Source organism: Passer montanus, unplaced genomic scaffold (genome assembly GCF_014805655.1).
Source record: "Passer montanus isolate IOZ18808 unplaced genomic scaffold, ASM1480565v1 scaffold92, whole genome shotgun sequence".
Classification (NCBI taxonomy): domain Eukaryota; kingdom Metazoa; phylum Chordata; class Aves; order Passeriformes; family Passeridae; genus Passer; species Passer montanus.
Window position 1 is genome coordinate 455,015 of NW_024374590.1, and position 17,564 is coordinate 472,578.

Here is a 17,564-nt window from a genome sequence, read left to right on the forward strand (position 1 = left end):
CTGCTTTCTCAAATTCTGGCCTCTCAAAGCCTGTTTGGATTTGGCTACACCTGCACAGTGTTTTCCAATGAGATCTATTTGAGAGTGGGTGATGCCCACCTACTCCAGCTCAGGGTAGCAGCTTGTTCTTTGCTTTGCAGCTTCATAAATTTGATGCAGCTGGTTCAAATATTACTGTTCCTCTGACCAGCTGCACTTAGCAAATGAAACTGAGGAAGAGCAGAGCCCATCCAAATGCTCAAAGTGCATTTCCAACTGCAGGGAGTGTGCGGAAGACACACAATCTCAGAATGTTGCCTTTCAGTACTGGACTTGGCCAGGTGACAGGAATTAGCATCCCTGACTGAAAACTGTTCTTATAACTAGGCAAATCATTCCTATCCAAGTTTTGTAGGTTTGCCACTTCTCCTCTTTTGGTTAATTAAAAACATGAAAATATTGGTTTAATGTAGTTCACAAATTTTGACATAACATGTGAAACTGATAAACAGTAATCTCAAGGCAAATCTTACAGGATTAGAGCCAAAATTGTTTGTCGGCAATAGAGGTTTCCCTTAGACTACCATCAGCTCTGATAGGATTTTGATCAGGTGTACAATATTTTATTTTCGAATTTGTGTTTCCTGTCAAATTTAAGGTATGGCATCTCTTATTAAGAATCTCTTTAATGCTTAGAAACTTGTGCCAGATGTCCAATGAAGGCTTGCATGCCGTTACATGCTACAAGTCAACAGATGTTGCATTTCTTTAAGTTTTCTATTTGCTCTATGGTCTGTATTTTGGCAAACACAGAAGTTATGCAGTGTGTTAAACCAATAGATGAATTGTAAACTGTAGCCCTGCTAGCATTGTTAAAGCAGAGTAGTTGTGGATTTAAAAAATCCACCTATCCTGCAGTGGATTTTGCATTTGAAACATGTTGCAAAGCAACACTGAAATATTGCCAAAGAAACAAAGTAAAACAAACAAACAAACCACAAATGTCTTGCCCAGAAGGAAGCCCCAAAATATCTAGTAATCCAGCTTTGGTATGGTGTAGCCTATATGCTGCCTCGGGCATGGTAGCACTAGAATAATGTAAGTATTTATTTATTTGACTTTCCCACACCCAGGAGAAGCCTCCTGCCTCCCAAACAGGTCTGTTGAAAAGGCAGTCCTTCATGACTTCCTGCTTCCAGAAACCAAACAATCAAGCCAAAAATCTTCATGTGGAAACCCTGCCCTTTCACTTTGGATGCATGGAAAGCAGATCATTAAAAAATACCCTGCTGGAAGGCCATCCTTTACCTGCTGACCACAACAGCACCAGTGTACAAGTGTCCTTCTGCGTTGCTGTATTTCCCCTCCTCTGCAGAAATCCACAGAGGTCAGTGAGCCCGTAGGCATGAGCTGTAGCTCAAGGTAGGCTGGCAGGCTGGACGGCAAGAGTAGCAGGAAGAGGAAGCAAAAGGCAGAAGACTTACACTGATCATGAAGCTGAACTTCAGTGTATTGCAATTTCAAGCACCTCCCTTATTTCACTTTTCACGCTTTTTTTTTTTTTTTGCCAAGTTTAATTAGAGACAGTTATACCTGGCTATAATAGTTCATCCATTTGAAAAGTTCTTACATTTTTGGAAACCAACTTCAAAAAACATATTTTTTTCAGCTCTAGTATCAAGGAAAGATTCAAACTTTCCATTTTTCTCCATGTTCTTTCATAAAGTGTGCAAGAAAAGGGAATACAGGGTGTCTGGGATGTTAGCTATTCTTTTAGGTATTATTATGGGAGATCATCTGTGAAACTTTCTTTGCTGCCCTGTAATTTACACCAGTGCTGCTGGTAATGACTGTAAGATATATGTGAGCAGCACTAATGGGTATGGATCACTGTTCTCCTAGACTGCAAATAAAAGGAGCACAGGGAATGATGACACTGTATGATAGATCAATGCAGCTGCAGATTGGTCCTTAGGCTATTCAGGTTATTTTCCTTAAAAGGCATCATGCCTCACACATTCTGCTGAAGGCTATCCATATCCATTCAAGTTCATGATAGCTATTCTTACATTCCTTCATTTTTAACACCACTGCTAAGACTGCTAGTGTAATTTTTAATGAGAATGAAGAGACAGTGTGTCTTTTATCAGGTTCTGATCTATCTAGCTTAAATTAAAACTCTTTGTTATATTTTTCCCTATGCTTATTCAAAGGATTAGTGAGAAAATGTCACACAGCAGCTACTTGCGTCCTCATTAACATTCATGGCAAAACCTTCCGGCTGGGCTGGTTTCAGTTGCTGATGGAGCAATACTTAAAAGAAATTGGCTTGTGTGTGAAACAGCTGCTCAGCAATGTCACTATGCAAGGGAATTGGTGATAATAAGATGATACTGTTACAGCTACACTGGGAGCATAATATATTTTAAGCTGCTTTGAGGTATACGGTGGAGGTCCAAGAAGTGGAGCATGATTACTTGTCTGTTGTTAGGAATAGGAAACAGCTGATCATTAAGTGTCTGCTCATATGGGTTAGTATTACACAAAACTTTGAGGTAAGAGAAAAATTCACATCTGCTGGAATTTTTCATTTTCGGTGTGTTTCCTATCTGCTGGAAAGGCTTTTTGTTTCTTTTCCTAGTGTTTGGACAGGTATGTGTGTCCCACTGCTGAAACAGGTATTGCGCTCTCTGCCAGGACCATTTGTTGTTTCATAGTAACTTTCCTCATTTCAAGGCTTTATTTATTTGGCAAGATTCTTAGGAGAAGATTCTGTGGATCCTCACACACCTATTAGTGAAATCCCAGAAACTGATTTTGCTTGAAATGACCATCCTGTATGTCAATGCAATGACAAACATGCAATATGATGGTGGCAATACAGATGTAAACATCTGCACATAAGGCTCAGCCAAGAAAAAACTGGCAGCTGGCATTGTGTTGTGTAGTGACTTATGCTAATGTACACCACTTGTCTAGAACATGGAAACTGAAGGAAGAATTATATTATCAGATCTTTGGTTCTGAGACATCTTTGAATCTCATGTACCATGAGGAATAAATGCATCTAGAAGAATGGAGCAGTCAAAAGTCCCAATACAGTTACAGATCTTTAGAAATGTGGAGTACAAATGAGTAGGAAATGAAAGATTATGAAGGGCTTAAGGATGCAAGAACTGATAGGCAATTAAAAGAAAGGTATAATTTTTCTGATCATAAATGGCACCAAATTTGTTCGTAACTTCTGAAGATCTCTGTTACAAATTTAATCTTGAGCTACTTCTGCTTTTAATAATTACAAACATTTATTTCTTGTATAGATTTGGAAGTATCACACTTTAGGTGAAACAAAATATAAAACTGACACAGAAATTATACAGGTAGCCAGCAGGCTGAGGGAAGGGAATCTTCATCTCAGGTCAGCATTGATAAAGCCACACATGGAGAGTTAGGTCCAGGTGTGCACTCCCCAGTACAAGAGAGATATGGACACTGGTGCAATCCAAGCAAGGGGCAGTAAGATGATGAAGGGACTGAACTACCTAATCTAAAAGCAGAGGCAGAGAGAATTGGGACCGTTCAAACCAAAGAAAATATCTAGTGGGGGGATATATAGCCCAGTGACAGCAATGGGTAAAAACTAAGAAAAACAAAACAAAACAAATCAGGAAATTCAATGTAAACACAAGAAAACACTTTATTGTGAAGATAGTCAAACACTGACACAAGCTGCTCAAAGATGCTGTGCATTCTCTATCCATAGAGATATTAAAAATACAGCTGCACATGATTTTGGATGATCTGTGATAGCTGAGCCTGCTTGGAGCAGGAGGGTTGACAAAGCCACCCCCATCATGTCTCAGCCATGCTCAGATTCTGTGATTCTGTGTAAAAATGTTTGTCTCATCAGAGGCTAAAGAGACATTGTTCAAGTTACAGTAGATTGAATTTCCTTTTAGATTAGATCATGAATAGGAATCTGGGAAAAATCCTGAAAAGGAAAACAGATCTCAAATTGCCTCTCAAAATGGAAATCTTAACATCATATCTATGCTTAAGTTATCATATCTAAGCTCTGTGGTTGTGGGGCAGAAAACAAATTAAGAAAGATAAGGCTTATGAAGGTCAGATCAAAAATCTGAAGAGCACACCTCTAAAAAGTCTTATGTTGCAAAACTTAGTATTACCCTAAGACATCTAGTACAGCATTAAAAAAAAACACTGTAAAATCTACAAGATATTCCTTTGATGTACTTTCATGAGTTCTCAAAATTATATGAACATCTGAACAAAAAGAGAGCTTGGCAGCAGCTATAGTTGAAATTAACTCCTCAAGGGACCAACACTGATATCTATCTCAGCATTACTTAGATATTCATATATTTATTTGTTGCACAGGTAATAAACAAAACTTCCATAAAATCATCACAATTGGCTGTATCTGTTTTGCTATTTGTGGTGTACGAGCATTAAATGGCAGAATTGTGTATCAGAATTCCTTTGTGCAATCACAGTACCAAATTAAAAAACAACAAAAAATGGATTATGCTCAAACAGCTAAAAAATGGACATTAGCTATTGCTTTATATGGAAAAGCATCTTAGCATTTTAAACTGCAAGAAATCTAGCTGATTTTACACTGGAAGTCTATTAGGTGAATATATTTTTCCATTAATGTCTTTGCCCTTCTGGAAATAAGCAGTTTTTCCATACAAGTGAACAAATTTTGAATAGCTTTAAAATAGCATTGAAATTCTGAAAGCATACACAAAGTTCAAATGCTCTCTGATAAGACATCACATTGCAAATTCTCTTTAAAACATCAATAATAAGATAGAAGAAACAACTTAATCTTTTATTCCAATTTTCTGTGGAGCAGATCCCAGAAGGGAGTATTTACACCCAGTCAGGAACTTTAAGCCATACCTTACCATCAGTATTAAAACACAGAACTTCAGATTACTGAAAAAGCCATAATGTCTTTAAACTCAGTACAATACAGAAAGGCCTGAAGTTGGCAAAGAATTAGCAAAGTGCTGTCTGAGCTCTGTGGTCAATGAGCCCAGTGTTTTCAGTGTGCTGCATGGTCACTGAACACCAGCAATCACCCCGGTTTCCTTCTAGGAAAAAAAAAGCCCTGTGCATGCTCTAGATGGTTTGAAATGTCTGTTCTGTTTGCACACTCATCCTGTAATACTACATACAAATTCTCGATTTTTTAAAGATCCTTTGAAAACAACTAGTTTTTTTTTAAATCCACTACTTTAAAAGATTACACTTTTACATTAAAAATGGAAGTCATCACATCAGAGCAGTGCACGATCATCCCCACCTTCCAAGGACATTCTCTAAATTACATTAGCATCTGATCTGCTAGAGACTTTCCTTCAGCTCATCTTCATACTACACTTTTCCCATTCCCTTTTCTTATAATTCATTTTTTCCTCTGTGTCACATTGAGAGAATCAATATTAGAAAAAAAAATCTTTAATTGGATAATAATACAGAATTACCCTAAGGAGTTTTCACTTCTTTCTGAATTGGACTGAAGAGTTTTGAAGCAAGCTTCCAAGTTCAGAAATAACACTTCCACAATTCTCCTATATGTGTGCAGCATATGATCCATTACCTGGGGTTAGCCAGCTTTACCCACCTATTTTCAGGCTTTCCACCCACATGCAGCTCTGCAATTCCCTTTGCAATGCTGATTTACACCTCTTAATGCCATACTCTTTTCAACTTACACATATGCAGAAATGCTCAGGGTGACACTTCCAATACAAATACAGATTTTATATTTAGATAAAACCATAATTTGAAAACATGGACACAACCATAAAAACAGTTTAATGTTCAGTATCAAAGACAAACACTTAGCAAATTGTCACACCATAACCTTGATCTTGAAAAGATCTTATAAAGGCTGATCACAAGGAAATAAAACCCTCAAATTGTTCTTTTCTGTTCTTTATAGGTAGAGTAGATGTGTTCAGTACTGCTTAAGTGGTTTGTATGATAATCTCTCTCAAACACAACTTGAGGCCTTAGTGTTTGGAAGCCAGAAGCCCTCTTAGAGCCTCTGTACATGACAAGAAAATCATGCAGGAAAAAACAACAGCCTTAAGGCTATAAAAAGGCAGAGTACACAAATACTGCTCTGCAATAACAAAAATCAGGGGAGATCCACCGTTCATCTTGCAACAGTGAACATAATTACAAACCTAAATTTTGCATTTGAAACTAGGAGACAAAAATTATAAACCTCTCTATGCATATCTAATCTCTTTTTTCAACATTAGCCAAGCCTGCAGGCACTTAACAGTCTGATTCTTGATGTCATTGTAATTAAAGGCAATACTCACAAGGCTGATAAGCATACCAGCTGTATATTAACCCTTATCTTAGCAAAACTGACAACTGCAAATGTGATATCTAATTGTAAAGAAAAGAACATTGGAATTTATTATGGATATTATGGCTTTTAAATCCAATAACCTTGAAAATAAGTAAATTATATCCAGCCTACCGTCAAACTTTTTGTGCCGGGATACGAAAGTCGTGCGTACAAAGTGACTTGTCTCCTCCACTAAGTTTTCAAACTCCAGTTTGCTCTGTTGGCTTAACTTGTCCTCCATTTCTGAGGTGCAGCATGTATATTCCTGAGGGCAGATTCTCAAATGTTCCCCTGGAATCACAAGAAAATAAGAAATTAGAAATGTTTGATTACAGATAGAAAAGAAACAGAACCAAAAACACACATGATGGGTCTTCAGTTTTTGTGGGCTACCCAGGGAGCTCTTTAAGGCTTGACTTAAAGAGCTTGACAGGAGACATCTCGAATTTGTATCAACAACTTTGCTATGGCTGGGTATTCCTCACAGGGGAGAGGAGACACACGTTGCAGAGTTGTTTTTATACTTCAAAAAGTAAAATTGCCTCACACCAAAAGTGTTCTCCACCCTGAAGAAGCCTTCCACATTTACTGAAGCATAGTTAAAATTTGAAAAAAACAATTGCTTGCTTTCTGTTTGTATTCAAATTGCCTGGAGAAATATCTAGTGAGATGACCTATTACAAGCCACTGGATCTGTCAAAAATTGCAAAACAAAAATTATGCATTTGTTGTCAAAACCTGTAGAAAAGAAATTATGCATTTTTGTAGCCAGGTCCCACTTGCCCAAGTGCACCAAAACATTTTTTCCTTCTCCCCTTCCTTCCCCTCTTCTTAAGTGTATTTTAATGATTGTGTTTGGGTTTTCTTGGGCAGCATTTCTTGTCAGACTGAGCAAGTACTCTGCTGAATAGGAGAAAGCAGTGAAGAGTTTAATTAATGCTTATATTATATGGAAATGCAATGTAAAAAGTAATGAAAGCCTCTTATTTAATTCAATAGATTTATCTCTTGAAGCACTCTGCCATTTCTTCTGACAATATTGCTTTCTTTAGTACAATTTGCACGTGGAAACCAATTCTTCAGCTCATGAAATTAAAATGGTCTGTTATTACATAAAATGTGAATTTCCAATTGACACTGTACTAAGGGTGTCAGAAACATTTAGCTTGGTTTGTACAAAGGCAGAAAATTTTACCATTTCCTCTTGAGAAATAAAGAGTATGATCTGCCTGTATGATTAAAGTTACTTGTAAGGCAATGAAAACATTTAGCTTTCTGTACACCGAATCCTGATTAAAAATCCCTCTGCAAATCTCTTAAAGGTGCAAATAAAATGATATACAAAGCCCAAGGGTTAAATAAATACCGGGGACCTGATTCTCATTTCTATTGAGGCTCCTTTCTACCACTGCTGAGCCATAAAGAAGACTTAAATGCAATTTATATCTACTTTAAGGCTGCTTTTCACCATTCTTATTATGTAGTGAGGAGAAGCAGGCCCTAAGTTTTATGCTTCCCAGGGGTATAATACATTTAGCTGCTGCATCATTTTGAAGACAGCATCAAAAAGAGGTCTGCACATGCTTAGAATAAACACTGTCTTGAGTTTGCCCTCACCTTATTCGAATTTATGTTTCTGTTCTCGAATGAAGTCTTTTAAGTCTTGAAATTTAGTCATTCCTCAACCCTGACTCCTCACCCCATCTTAATTTGCTTTTTCTGCAAGAGTTCGTAATATATGAATTACAATGCCATGAGATTTCTTTTAGCAGCCTCAAGACTTTTTAAAAGCTCACAGCTATACATCTTCAGAAAGGATCATTTTATTATTATCAGTTACTGTTGGGCAGTACTACCTACAAATCCCAGTCATGTCCAAATGAACCATGATATAAAACTTTGTATAAAAGTGGGAAAAAAAATATATCCCATGACCATCAAAATATTGTAAGGATTGCTTCCCATGTCTGCTACATCCTCCCACCACAAGAAATTAATTCCTCTCTATCCTCAAAGTCACACACCTAAGCCATAAACAGCACATACAGGGACTGGTGAGCCAGCTGCTGTCAAACATAAAAGATAGTGGCAGACTAATGTTTGCCTTACCCTCTACATCTCTGTCACATTAAACTGCAACTATTCAACAGGTAAGGGAGGCGCCATAATAAGAAACAATAAAGGTTATTTCAGTAACAGTAATGTGAGTTTTTATTAGATGTCAGAAAGACAAGTAAAGTTGAAATATTGTATCATTAGAAGCAGTGCTGTGTGCTTGATTAAATAAAAAAATACCCCATCCATAATGTCTGCAACCCCCTTTCCTCAATAAATCCAGGGGTTTTTCCCTTATTGAAAATACCTACTTTCCCAGCTCCAGTCAGAGCGATAGTTTATGCTTTTTGTTATGATAATAACGTCTGGTGCCATTGCAACCGAGAATTTTTATAAAATTCACTTTTCTTTTCTCTCTTCATCTGAAGTTCTTATGCTTTTTTGTCTGGCTCTGTTTGTTTCTCAGAATTGTCAGGTTATAAGCTGGTAATAGTAATCATCATTGCACTGTGCTTAGTAAGTAACAGCCATGAGTCCAAATTTTCTAAGACACTATATTAGGCTGAGTATTATGACAAATTAAATTGTATTGAATGGTCATTTTTGAAGGAATAGTAATTTTTTCTTCCTCTGATTTATTTAGAGTCTTAGTTTTGCTTTGCTACAAAAATTATTTCTCACTTTGCCTGCTACAAAATCATTCAGACTCCTAGTGCATTGCTTTCTTTTACATGTATTTTCATTAAGTTTCTTCCCTTTAGTTCACTGATTATTCCTTCATTCATGAGGCTCTTGACTGTAGAAACTCACATTTATCAGAAACACTCACAACTCCTACATTATCTCATTGACTTTTTCTCCTGACAAAATGTCTTCCTAAATCATCTAGCCAACTGCCCTCATCACAAAAAATTTGCTGTAGAATGATGAAATGTCTTTCTACAAAAGACATTTCTAATTCCTCTCTCTTCCCTGTCCATATATTTTCTGTTAATTTTCTGTAGAAAGAAATAATAATGGAAATATTTTGCTACTTTTCATATTCTGTTTCAAGATTTTTGCTTCCTTCTCTCTCCTACACTGGAGGATCAGGTCTGATGATAGATAAAGTAAAAGAAAAAGCATTTTCCATTGATCCACACCAATGGAATATTTATATGCTTAAGATGCTCAAGTAAATTTTGTAAAAATAAAGCTTTTGAAACTTTTGCTCATAAGCCCTGCGATGTTTTTGCTGGCCATGACTGACTGCAGTTTCCAGAAGTTCATAACTTGGACAAAAGATCATGGGCGTTCCTGGGAAGGGCAAAGGGAAACTCTGACAAAGTAATTTCTGTATGCTTAATCTTTTCTTTTCCTTTTTAAAAGCATGATTCTCATTTTGTGCTTGTTATTATCAAACCACCAACTAATGTTAGAATTGCCAGGTCATTAGTTCACTCCCTGTTAAAAAAAAAAAATGGACACACTTTTCTTAACATAAAAGTAGGGGGTTTGTTTGTTGTGTTTTTACGTTGTGTTTTGCTGGGGGGGGGTGTATTGGTTTTTTGTTTGGTTTTTTGGTTTGTTGTTGTTGTTAGCTTGGATATTTTTAATTAAGGGGTGTGTGCTTCATTTCGGAATTTTTTTCTTCTTTTGTGCAAATCTGTGACCTAAGGGGCTGTTTGGATTGGAAATAACTCTGCAGGACAATTTGATTGTGCTTCCTCTGATTTTTTGAATTGGATCATTTACCATTTGCATTTTGTAAAACATTGTTCTATTACCATAGAAAGTGTTTAATCACTAATTTGTGTATTTACACACCTCAAGTATTTTGCAGGCTGAAAATGTGCTCATAACTAATGTACCAGTTCTTGCCCTGGGAAACTCCATATGGTCTAGGTTCTTATGCTAATTTTAGCAACGATTTTTATGGCACAAGTGGCATTGGTTATAACTGACTAGATTTACCTTGTTGCAAATGGTGTCTCCCCAAACAAGTTTGACACAAATGTAGTTACACTGCACCAGCATTCTGCCAGGATGAACAGCTACTAACTCAATATTTCCAGCGACCTACCACAACTCTTCTATCCACTGTTTCCAGCCGAAGATGCTGACCTACATATCTCTCCTCATGTGGCTTATGTTATATAAATCAAATCAATTGCCTACTACAAATTCAGCTACCAGTATTCAATTTCAGTTTTATTACAGCTGTAATCTCACACCTGCCTTCACATGATCCAAATTGGCAAGTTTTGCAGTTGAATTTGGCAATCCTGCTGGCAATGCTGCTTTGAAGTGTGATAAAGCAATTTATAAAGCACTTGTTTTATATTCAGATATATTACTGTTTGGTGTCCTTAAAATGCGCTACAAAACTCAGAAGTCTTTAAAAAATTGCAACTTACAGCTCTGAAGCTGAATAAATGCTTTTACTGCATATCAAAATGCCAGAACTGATCTGAGAGTGGTAACTGCTTGAGGAAGAACAGTCTGAAGGATCAGTAAACCCTATGGAATATAACATTACCCTCAACAATTTAACCACCAGATTTCCTGAACACCTTGGTTATATCATTAGAAATGGAAGTATTATCACATAACATATTTATTATCAGGCAGAATTTTTTATAGGTCATGTTGCAAGTTTAGCAATTTTGGAAGCAATTCTTTCTTAGGCAGTCAAAATTTTATAGTTCCTATTCTAATCATAAATTTAAAGCCATGATAGTGGTCTGTTCACAGAATGGTAGGACTAACTGTGTGACTGGGGAGAATAGAAACAGAGTAACCACCCTGCTTCATAAATCCAGCAAGGAATAAAAATTATTAAATAAAAGGGGTAAATTAAAGATGCGCTTTCAAACTTGATCACCTTGTATGCATCAACAGAGCCTAAAAGAAGAAAAGGTATCTATACATTCTTCATATTGCAGGTTACATTGATGTGATTTGGCTTTGTCATTAGCTGTGCTCTTTGAAACTTGAAATACTTGCTTCAGACCTGCACATATTCAGCCACTTGTGGATAAAGCAGTGGAATTTATTAACAGTATGAGCTTTAACAAAGACAAGTATCTAGTCCTGCACATGGAACAGAACAGTAAAAGAGCCCAGTACATGCTGACACCTGTGTGGCTGGGGAGCTGCCTTGCTGAAAAGGATGGGGTCTCCTGGGGGACACCCAGCCAACGTGAGACAACAACACCCGGCAGCAGCAGCAGATGCAAATCTGATACTGGGTTGCATCCCCAGGGGCATTTCTAGCAGAGGTAGAGACATGATCATCCCGCTATACTCAGTGCTTGTCACACTGCACCTGGAGCACCGTGCCCCATTCTGATCCCCACAACACAAGAAAGATGCAGACTGGAGAGGGTCCAAAGGAACATCAAGAAGATTATCAAAAGACTGGAGTGTAAGGAAAGACTGAAAGAGTCAGGTTTATTTTTTCCCCTGGAGAAAGAGAAGGCTCAGGTGGGACCCAATCAAGGTATTACAGTACTTAAAGGGAAGGTAGATAGAGGATGGGGCATCTTTCTTCACAAGGACCCACATGGAGAAGGCCAGCGGCAAAAGATACAAATTGTACCAGGAGAAGTTTCGTCTTGGCATAGGAAAGAAACTTCTTAGAGTGAGAACTGACTGACTAGTCACTGGGACAACCTCCCCGGGGACATGGTGGATGCCTCATTGCTGGAAGTTTTCAAGATTTGATTGGACAGGGGGCTCCCTTTCCCTCAGTACCTGAGACCAGATGACCTGCCAGCATTCCTTTCAAAGTGGGTTCTTCTGTGGTTCTGTGACCACCCGTTTTCTGTGTTTTTTATTATTGTAAAAGATGATTTTAAAGGAATGATAATTAGAGTTGAAAGAAAAACCTCATTCAACTTTAACCCTTGCCCACTGTTTTGAGATTTGGATCATTTTCAGTATGGGTGATGAAGTTTCTGAATGCCAACTTTTTGAAGTTTTCAATTTAAGTTCTCTGATGAAATCAGGAGCATAGGAAACTCTTAATGATCACATTATAAATTTTCTATTAGTGAAAGCTATAGTTCTCCAATACACTTACAACATTCCGTCACACATCTGCAAACAGGAAACAGTGCTGTAGAAGAATTTGACTGACAATCATCTTTAATTTGAAAAAAAACCCAAGCAGCACTATCATGTTTTCTGCATTAACTTTTTTAGCAATTAAAAATAAATTAGAAACATGAATTTTAGCATTTCAGGCAATATTCAAACAGCAAAAATTAAAATATCATTTTGTTGGACAAAAGCCTGTTCTCTAACCAAAAAGTCCTAAGGCTCCTTCTGACTTTGTAATTATCTTCTCTGTGGGGTATAACAGCCCTGCAAGCAGCCTCTGTAAAACTGCACCTGACATTCAAGTCACAGATTGAACTTTCCTTCTCAAACTAAAAGGAAACAGATTATGTTTTAAATTAATTCCATCGTAATATTGGCCTGACAAGTGATGACAGGAGCAATATTTGCACAGAAAATGACAGCTGGAGGAAGGGAGGGAAACCTGTCTGTAACACACAGATCGTGCCATCAGACACAGCTCTCCTAATTTTAATCAAAGGAATATTGAACTTGAAAACCTTTTATGTCTGGTGGGCTCCAATAAACCTGTGCATCTACCCCAAGAATAAAACAGACTCATTTTTTTGCCTCAGAACTCAAATCATCTTTGCTCAGATTCCTTTTGTTCCTTGATTTCTTTGAGGTCAATTAAAAGATGAATGCCTTCCAAACAGACTGATAATTAGTTAACAGTCTCTTCATTACAGGTCCCACAGGGAACATTCATTTACAAGAAGCCCTGACCCTGTTGTCCTTGGGAAGATTTCAGTAATAAGTTACCGAAGCTGAGGCCAAGGCAAACTTGTTCAGACTAAGACTACACAGATGCTAAAGAAAGAACTGAAGTCCCTTGAGTATTCCCAACTAAACTACTAGAAGCAGTACCACTACTCCAACGCTCAGGATCATTTTATTTTCCAAGCATACACAGTCAGACAAATTGTTTTTTGATAACACAGTTTGTGAGAAGAATCTCTAGTTACTTCTTGGAGAGTGTATTACTGGCTTTGTGCTCAGTGCCTTGTGGAAAGCAAACAGCAAGGCTGTGATTCAGCACCAATAGTTTCATCATCTCATGGACTACATGGCTGCAATTTTCTGATTTCAAAGCATGCTTCCACCTGGGAACAGCAACCAAATCCCCCTCCCCCTGAACTGATTTTTGCTGTTTATTATGTTCCCTGCTATAACAGCAGAAATATCTCATATAGCATTACAGTGAGAAGTAGAACACAAGCAGCACATTTCTTTACCATGACCAAAAAACACAATGCAAGGCAGGCTTTAAATTTAATCAGCCCTCAGAACAATTTAATGATTAAGATAGCAGGATAAGACTGTACACATTCATGTATTTATAAATATTTTAATCAACATTCTTCATGTAAAACTGAAACCCAAAAATGTGGCTGCAGCACACGGTGGATCAGAGACAGATTTACGCCACTTAGGTCATATACCCCCTGAAATGCTGTTGCAGTAGGTGAGTGTGCTGGACTTAGCTTCCTGAGATTAACTGGGTATGCTGTACTGCCTAAACCAGTCCTTAAGATAGTTATAACATTACTAATATACATTCATCAAAGTTTAAAGCTGACTGGGATACAGTCATGCCATTTGATGGAATTGTCAAGGGCATTTTAAAGCTGTGCAGATCCCTTGCCAATCACTGTATTGTCATGCATAAAATCCATGCTTCTAAAATACTAAACTTAACAACAACTGTTTAAGAGTCATTAATCCAAGTGCTCTCCTCTTATTCTCTTATATTGATGCCTTCAATCAGCCCAATGAAACCTTTTTGTGCTACCGTTAAATAGATTAATCTACGTTTTTGTCTTCTGATTAATAATGGCATGCTTTCCTGCAATGCCAGTCACAGAAACAGCTCAGGAAGACAAACATGATAATGTTGAGTTGGTCATAAGTCATAGGCTGTAATGGATACACCAGTGGTTAATGCTTTGGTACCTCCGCCATAAACTCTTTATTGAAATATTTTTCAGCCTAATCTCTTTCTTAGCTCCTTCAGGAAAAACACAGCCCAAAAAGAGAAGCTACAATTTGTAAAGATCTGAGAGTCCTGTTATCATACCAACTCAAGGTCTACCCATGAAATTTAAGGCCAGAAATACTAGCATTTGTCCTTTAATTTCTGTTTGGAGCCAACCACTGTGAAAAGCAAAATGCTTCCTTAGCATTAAACTTACTGTGACACAAGTTGTAAGGCAAGAAGCAAAGCACTTTCTCCAAGTTTCTGTATCTTTGACTTTATATGCTGCTACAATGTGGGAAAGTCCCTGCTAAAGCCAAATAAGGTACTGGAAGCAAGGCACACAGAATTGTGGGAGATTCAAGAAGAAAACTACTGATGTGGGAAGGTGTAAAACCCTACAGGAAAAACGTGACAAACTGGAGGGTGGCGATGAAAAAACAAGGAAAATCAGCTAATTCCTGACCTAAATGATGACTGAGAGTCAGTCCCACTAACCTGAGAGTTATCAGGTGATTTGTCACTGATGGTAACAATGTATTGCTTAGCCTCATAGCTCATTGGTTCTAGTTGGAAATACTCTGCAGTGACTCTGGGAGCCTTGACTCCCAGGGGTCACGGGAAAAACTTCCCCAGATGCTCCACCTGATCAGACAAGTAGAAGATACCACAGTAGGTGGGTGACTTTTTCTGCATGTGGCCTCTCCTTCAGGTGGGAGAGTCTCAGAACTACAAAAATAAGTATTTAGGTCTTTCCTAACGGTGCAGAAGAGACTATGACTTCCCACAGTAAATCTTATGCAAGTAAGGAATTCAGACTATTTCTGCCCACTCTGATGAAAATCAACACTGCTGAAATGACTCTCCTTCAATAATAGAGGATACCAGCTGACACAGGAGAAAGAAATACAGTACAGACATCCAGAGACAATGTGCCAGAGGGAAGTCCTCTCATGAAAGATTTTTTTTTTCCTATTGACTACTTTCAGACTGTTTTGATTCACTTATGTGACAAATTTAACTTCATGGAACTGAAAATAACCATGTGTTAAAGCATGCATAAAAATACTCTGAATTACAAAGCTTCTAATTATCAATATGAAACAAAGGTTTCTCACTGAATATTGTCAGCTGTATAATGCAAATAGAAATTCTACATTATTAAAACCATGGATAGGCAAATGTTTTATGAATATGCAAGAAATTCTGAAACGTTTTCAATAAATTATATTTCCTTAGGAATCTCAGGGTTCAGCAGTGAGACCTGACATTCTTGAAATCCTGCTAATTACTGCTTTCAGATTCTCAGTTTCAATAACTTGCTGTCACATCTTGTAGAAACTGGGTGGGGGTGTCCAGATCCTCCCATCTTTCAGACAAGCTGGACTCATGGGCATGGGACGCAGCTGGTGTGTGTGCAACTAAAGTTGCATGGGATGGGTTTGGACCAAAGGTGGTTCAGAAAGCAGTGCTGTCATTCTTCAGCAGAAATTTGGAAAGTTTTGAAGGGTTCCTGAGCATGGACTACATGGTTTCTTTCCTGTTACAGGCCCAGTGCTGTCTTAGAGCTTGTGAATTTTCATAACCTCTGAGGTTTCCACATTACAGGAGATAGAAATTCTCTTAGCTGCTGGTTCAGGTCAAGTTCTTAAGTTTCTGTCTCTTTCCATGAGTCTGTCTCTTTCCAAGGGCTAAAGCTACATCCTTTAACAAAAAGGACCTAAGCACTGATATGTATGGTTAGAGGTGCTTGCTGCCATGCTTTGAAGGGAAAATCACCTAGAAATTTTGGGAGAGGTCTTGAGCTAATTTCTTAGCCCATTTTCAAACAAAAATCCTGACAGGAAGGATCGTTGCTTTGCTTGACTTTAGGATCCCTCTGCTCTAGAGTGGGATCTGGACAGGCTGGATGGATGGGAAAGGCCAGTGGTATTGAGGTTCAACAAGGCAAAGTTCCTGCACCTCGGTCCCAGCAATCCCACTCACTGCTACAGACTGGGGGCAGAGTGGCCAAAGAGCTGCCCACTGGAAAAGGACCTGGGGGTGCTGGTCAACAGTCAGATGAACATGAGCCAGTGTGTGCCCAGGTGGCCAAGAAGGCCAATGGCATCCTGGCCAGTATCAGCAATAGTGTGGCCAGCAGGAGCAGGGCACGGATTGTCTGCTTGTACTCAGCTCTGGTGAGACCACATCTTGAGTCCTGTGTCCAGTCCTGGGTCCCACACTGGGAGAAAGACTTTTAGATCCTGGAGTGTGTCCAGAGAAGGGCAACAGAACTGATGAAGGCTCTAGAGCACAAGTCCTGTGAGGAATGGCTGAGGGAGTGGCAGGTGTTTAGACTGGGGAAAAGAGGCTCAGGATAGACTCTACAACTGCCTGAAAGGAGGATATAACAAAGTGGAATTTGGTGTCTTCTCCTAGATAACAAGTATCAGGACAAGAGGAATGGCCTTAAGTTGTGCCAGCATAGGTTTAGACGGATATTAGGAAAAATTTCTCCATGGAAAGTGTTGTCAAGCCCCGTAACAGGCTGCCCCGGGAAATGCTTGAATTGCCATTTCAGGAGATACTTAAAACATGTGCAGATGTGGCTCTTAGCGACATGGATTTTGGTGGCCTTGGCAGTGCTGAGTTATCAGTTGGTCTCTCTTCATGGTCTTTTCCAATGATTCTCTAATTCTAACAATGAATTAGAGAGGGGTGCTTCAGAGGCGCTGGCAGAGCAGGCATGACATCGTCCTTGACTTTAAGTGGTTTCCCAGCTTGAAGGAGGATACAGGGCAGGTGTGCCCTGCACTGCTGAGGCTGCCAGCTTGAGAATGTAGGCAGTGTAATGAATGCAGTGTAATAGAAAAACCTGTTTGCTACATCATGGTGTTTTTTCAATCAATATTTTCCAGCAGAATACTGTTTGCTCTGAAAAAACTCAAAGCTCACTCGAATTAACAGAAACTATGCTTCCATAATATCATCCAGCCACAGTAATCACTGCCAAAAGGAAAAAGAAAGCTTTTTAGAGGATAGCAGCTAGCCACAACAACTTCCCTTTTCCACTATTCC

General features: G+C 38.4%; 1 protein-coding gene across 1 annotated transcript in view; it reads right to left on the bottom strand.

Annotated features, from left to right (window-relative positions):
* LOC120495824 (glypican-6) overlaps window positions 1-17,564 on the bottom strand; it is a gene marked incomplete at both ends in the record, with an annotated part of 659,110 nt that overhangs the window by 431,143 nt on the left and 210,403 nt on the right. The window contains one exon of the mRNA XM_039695705.1: window positions 6,506-6,664. Within this exon, the coding sequence (XP_039551639.1) occupies window positions 6,506-6,664 (159 nt within the window). The remainder of the gene's footprint in view (window positions 1-6,505; window positions 6,665-17,564) is intronic.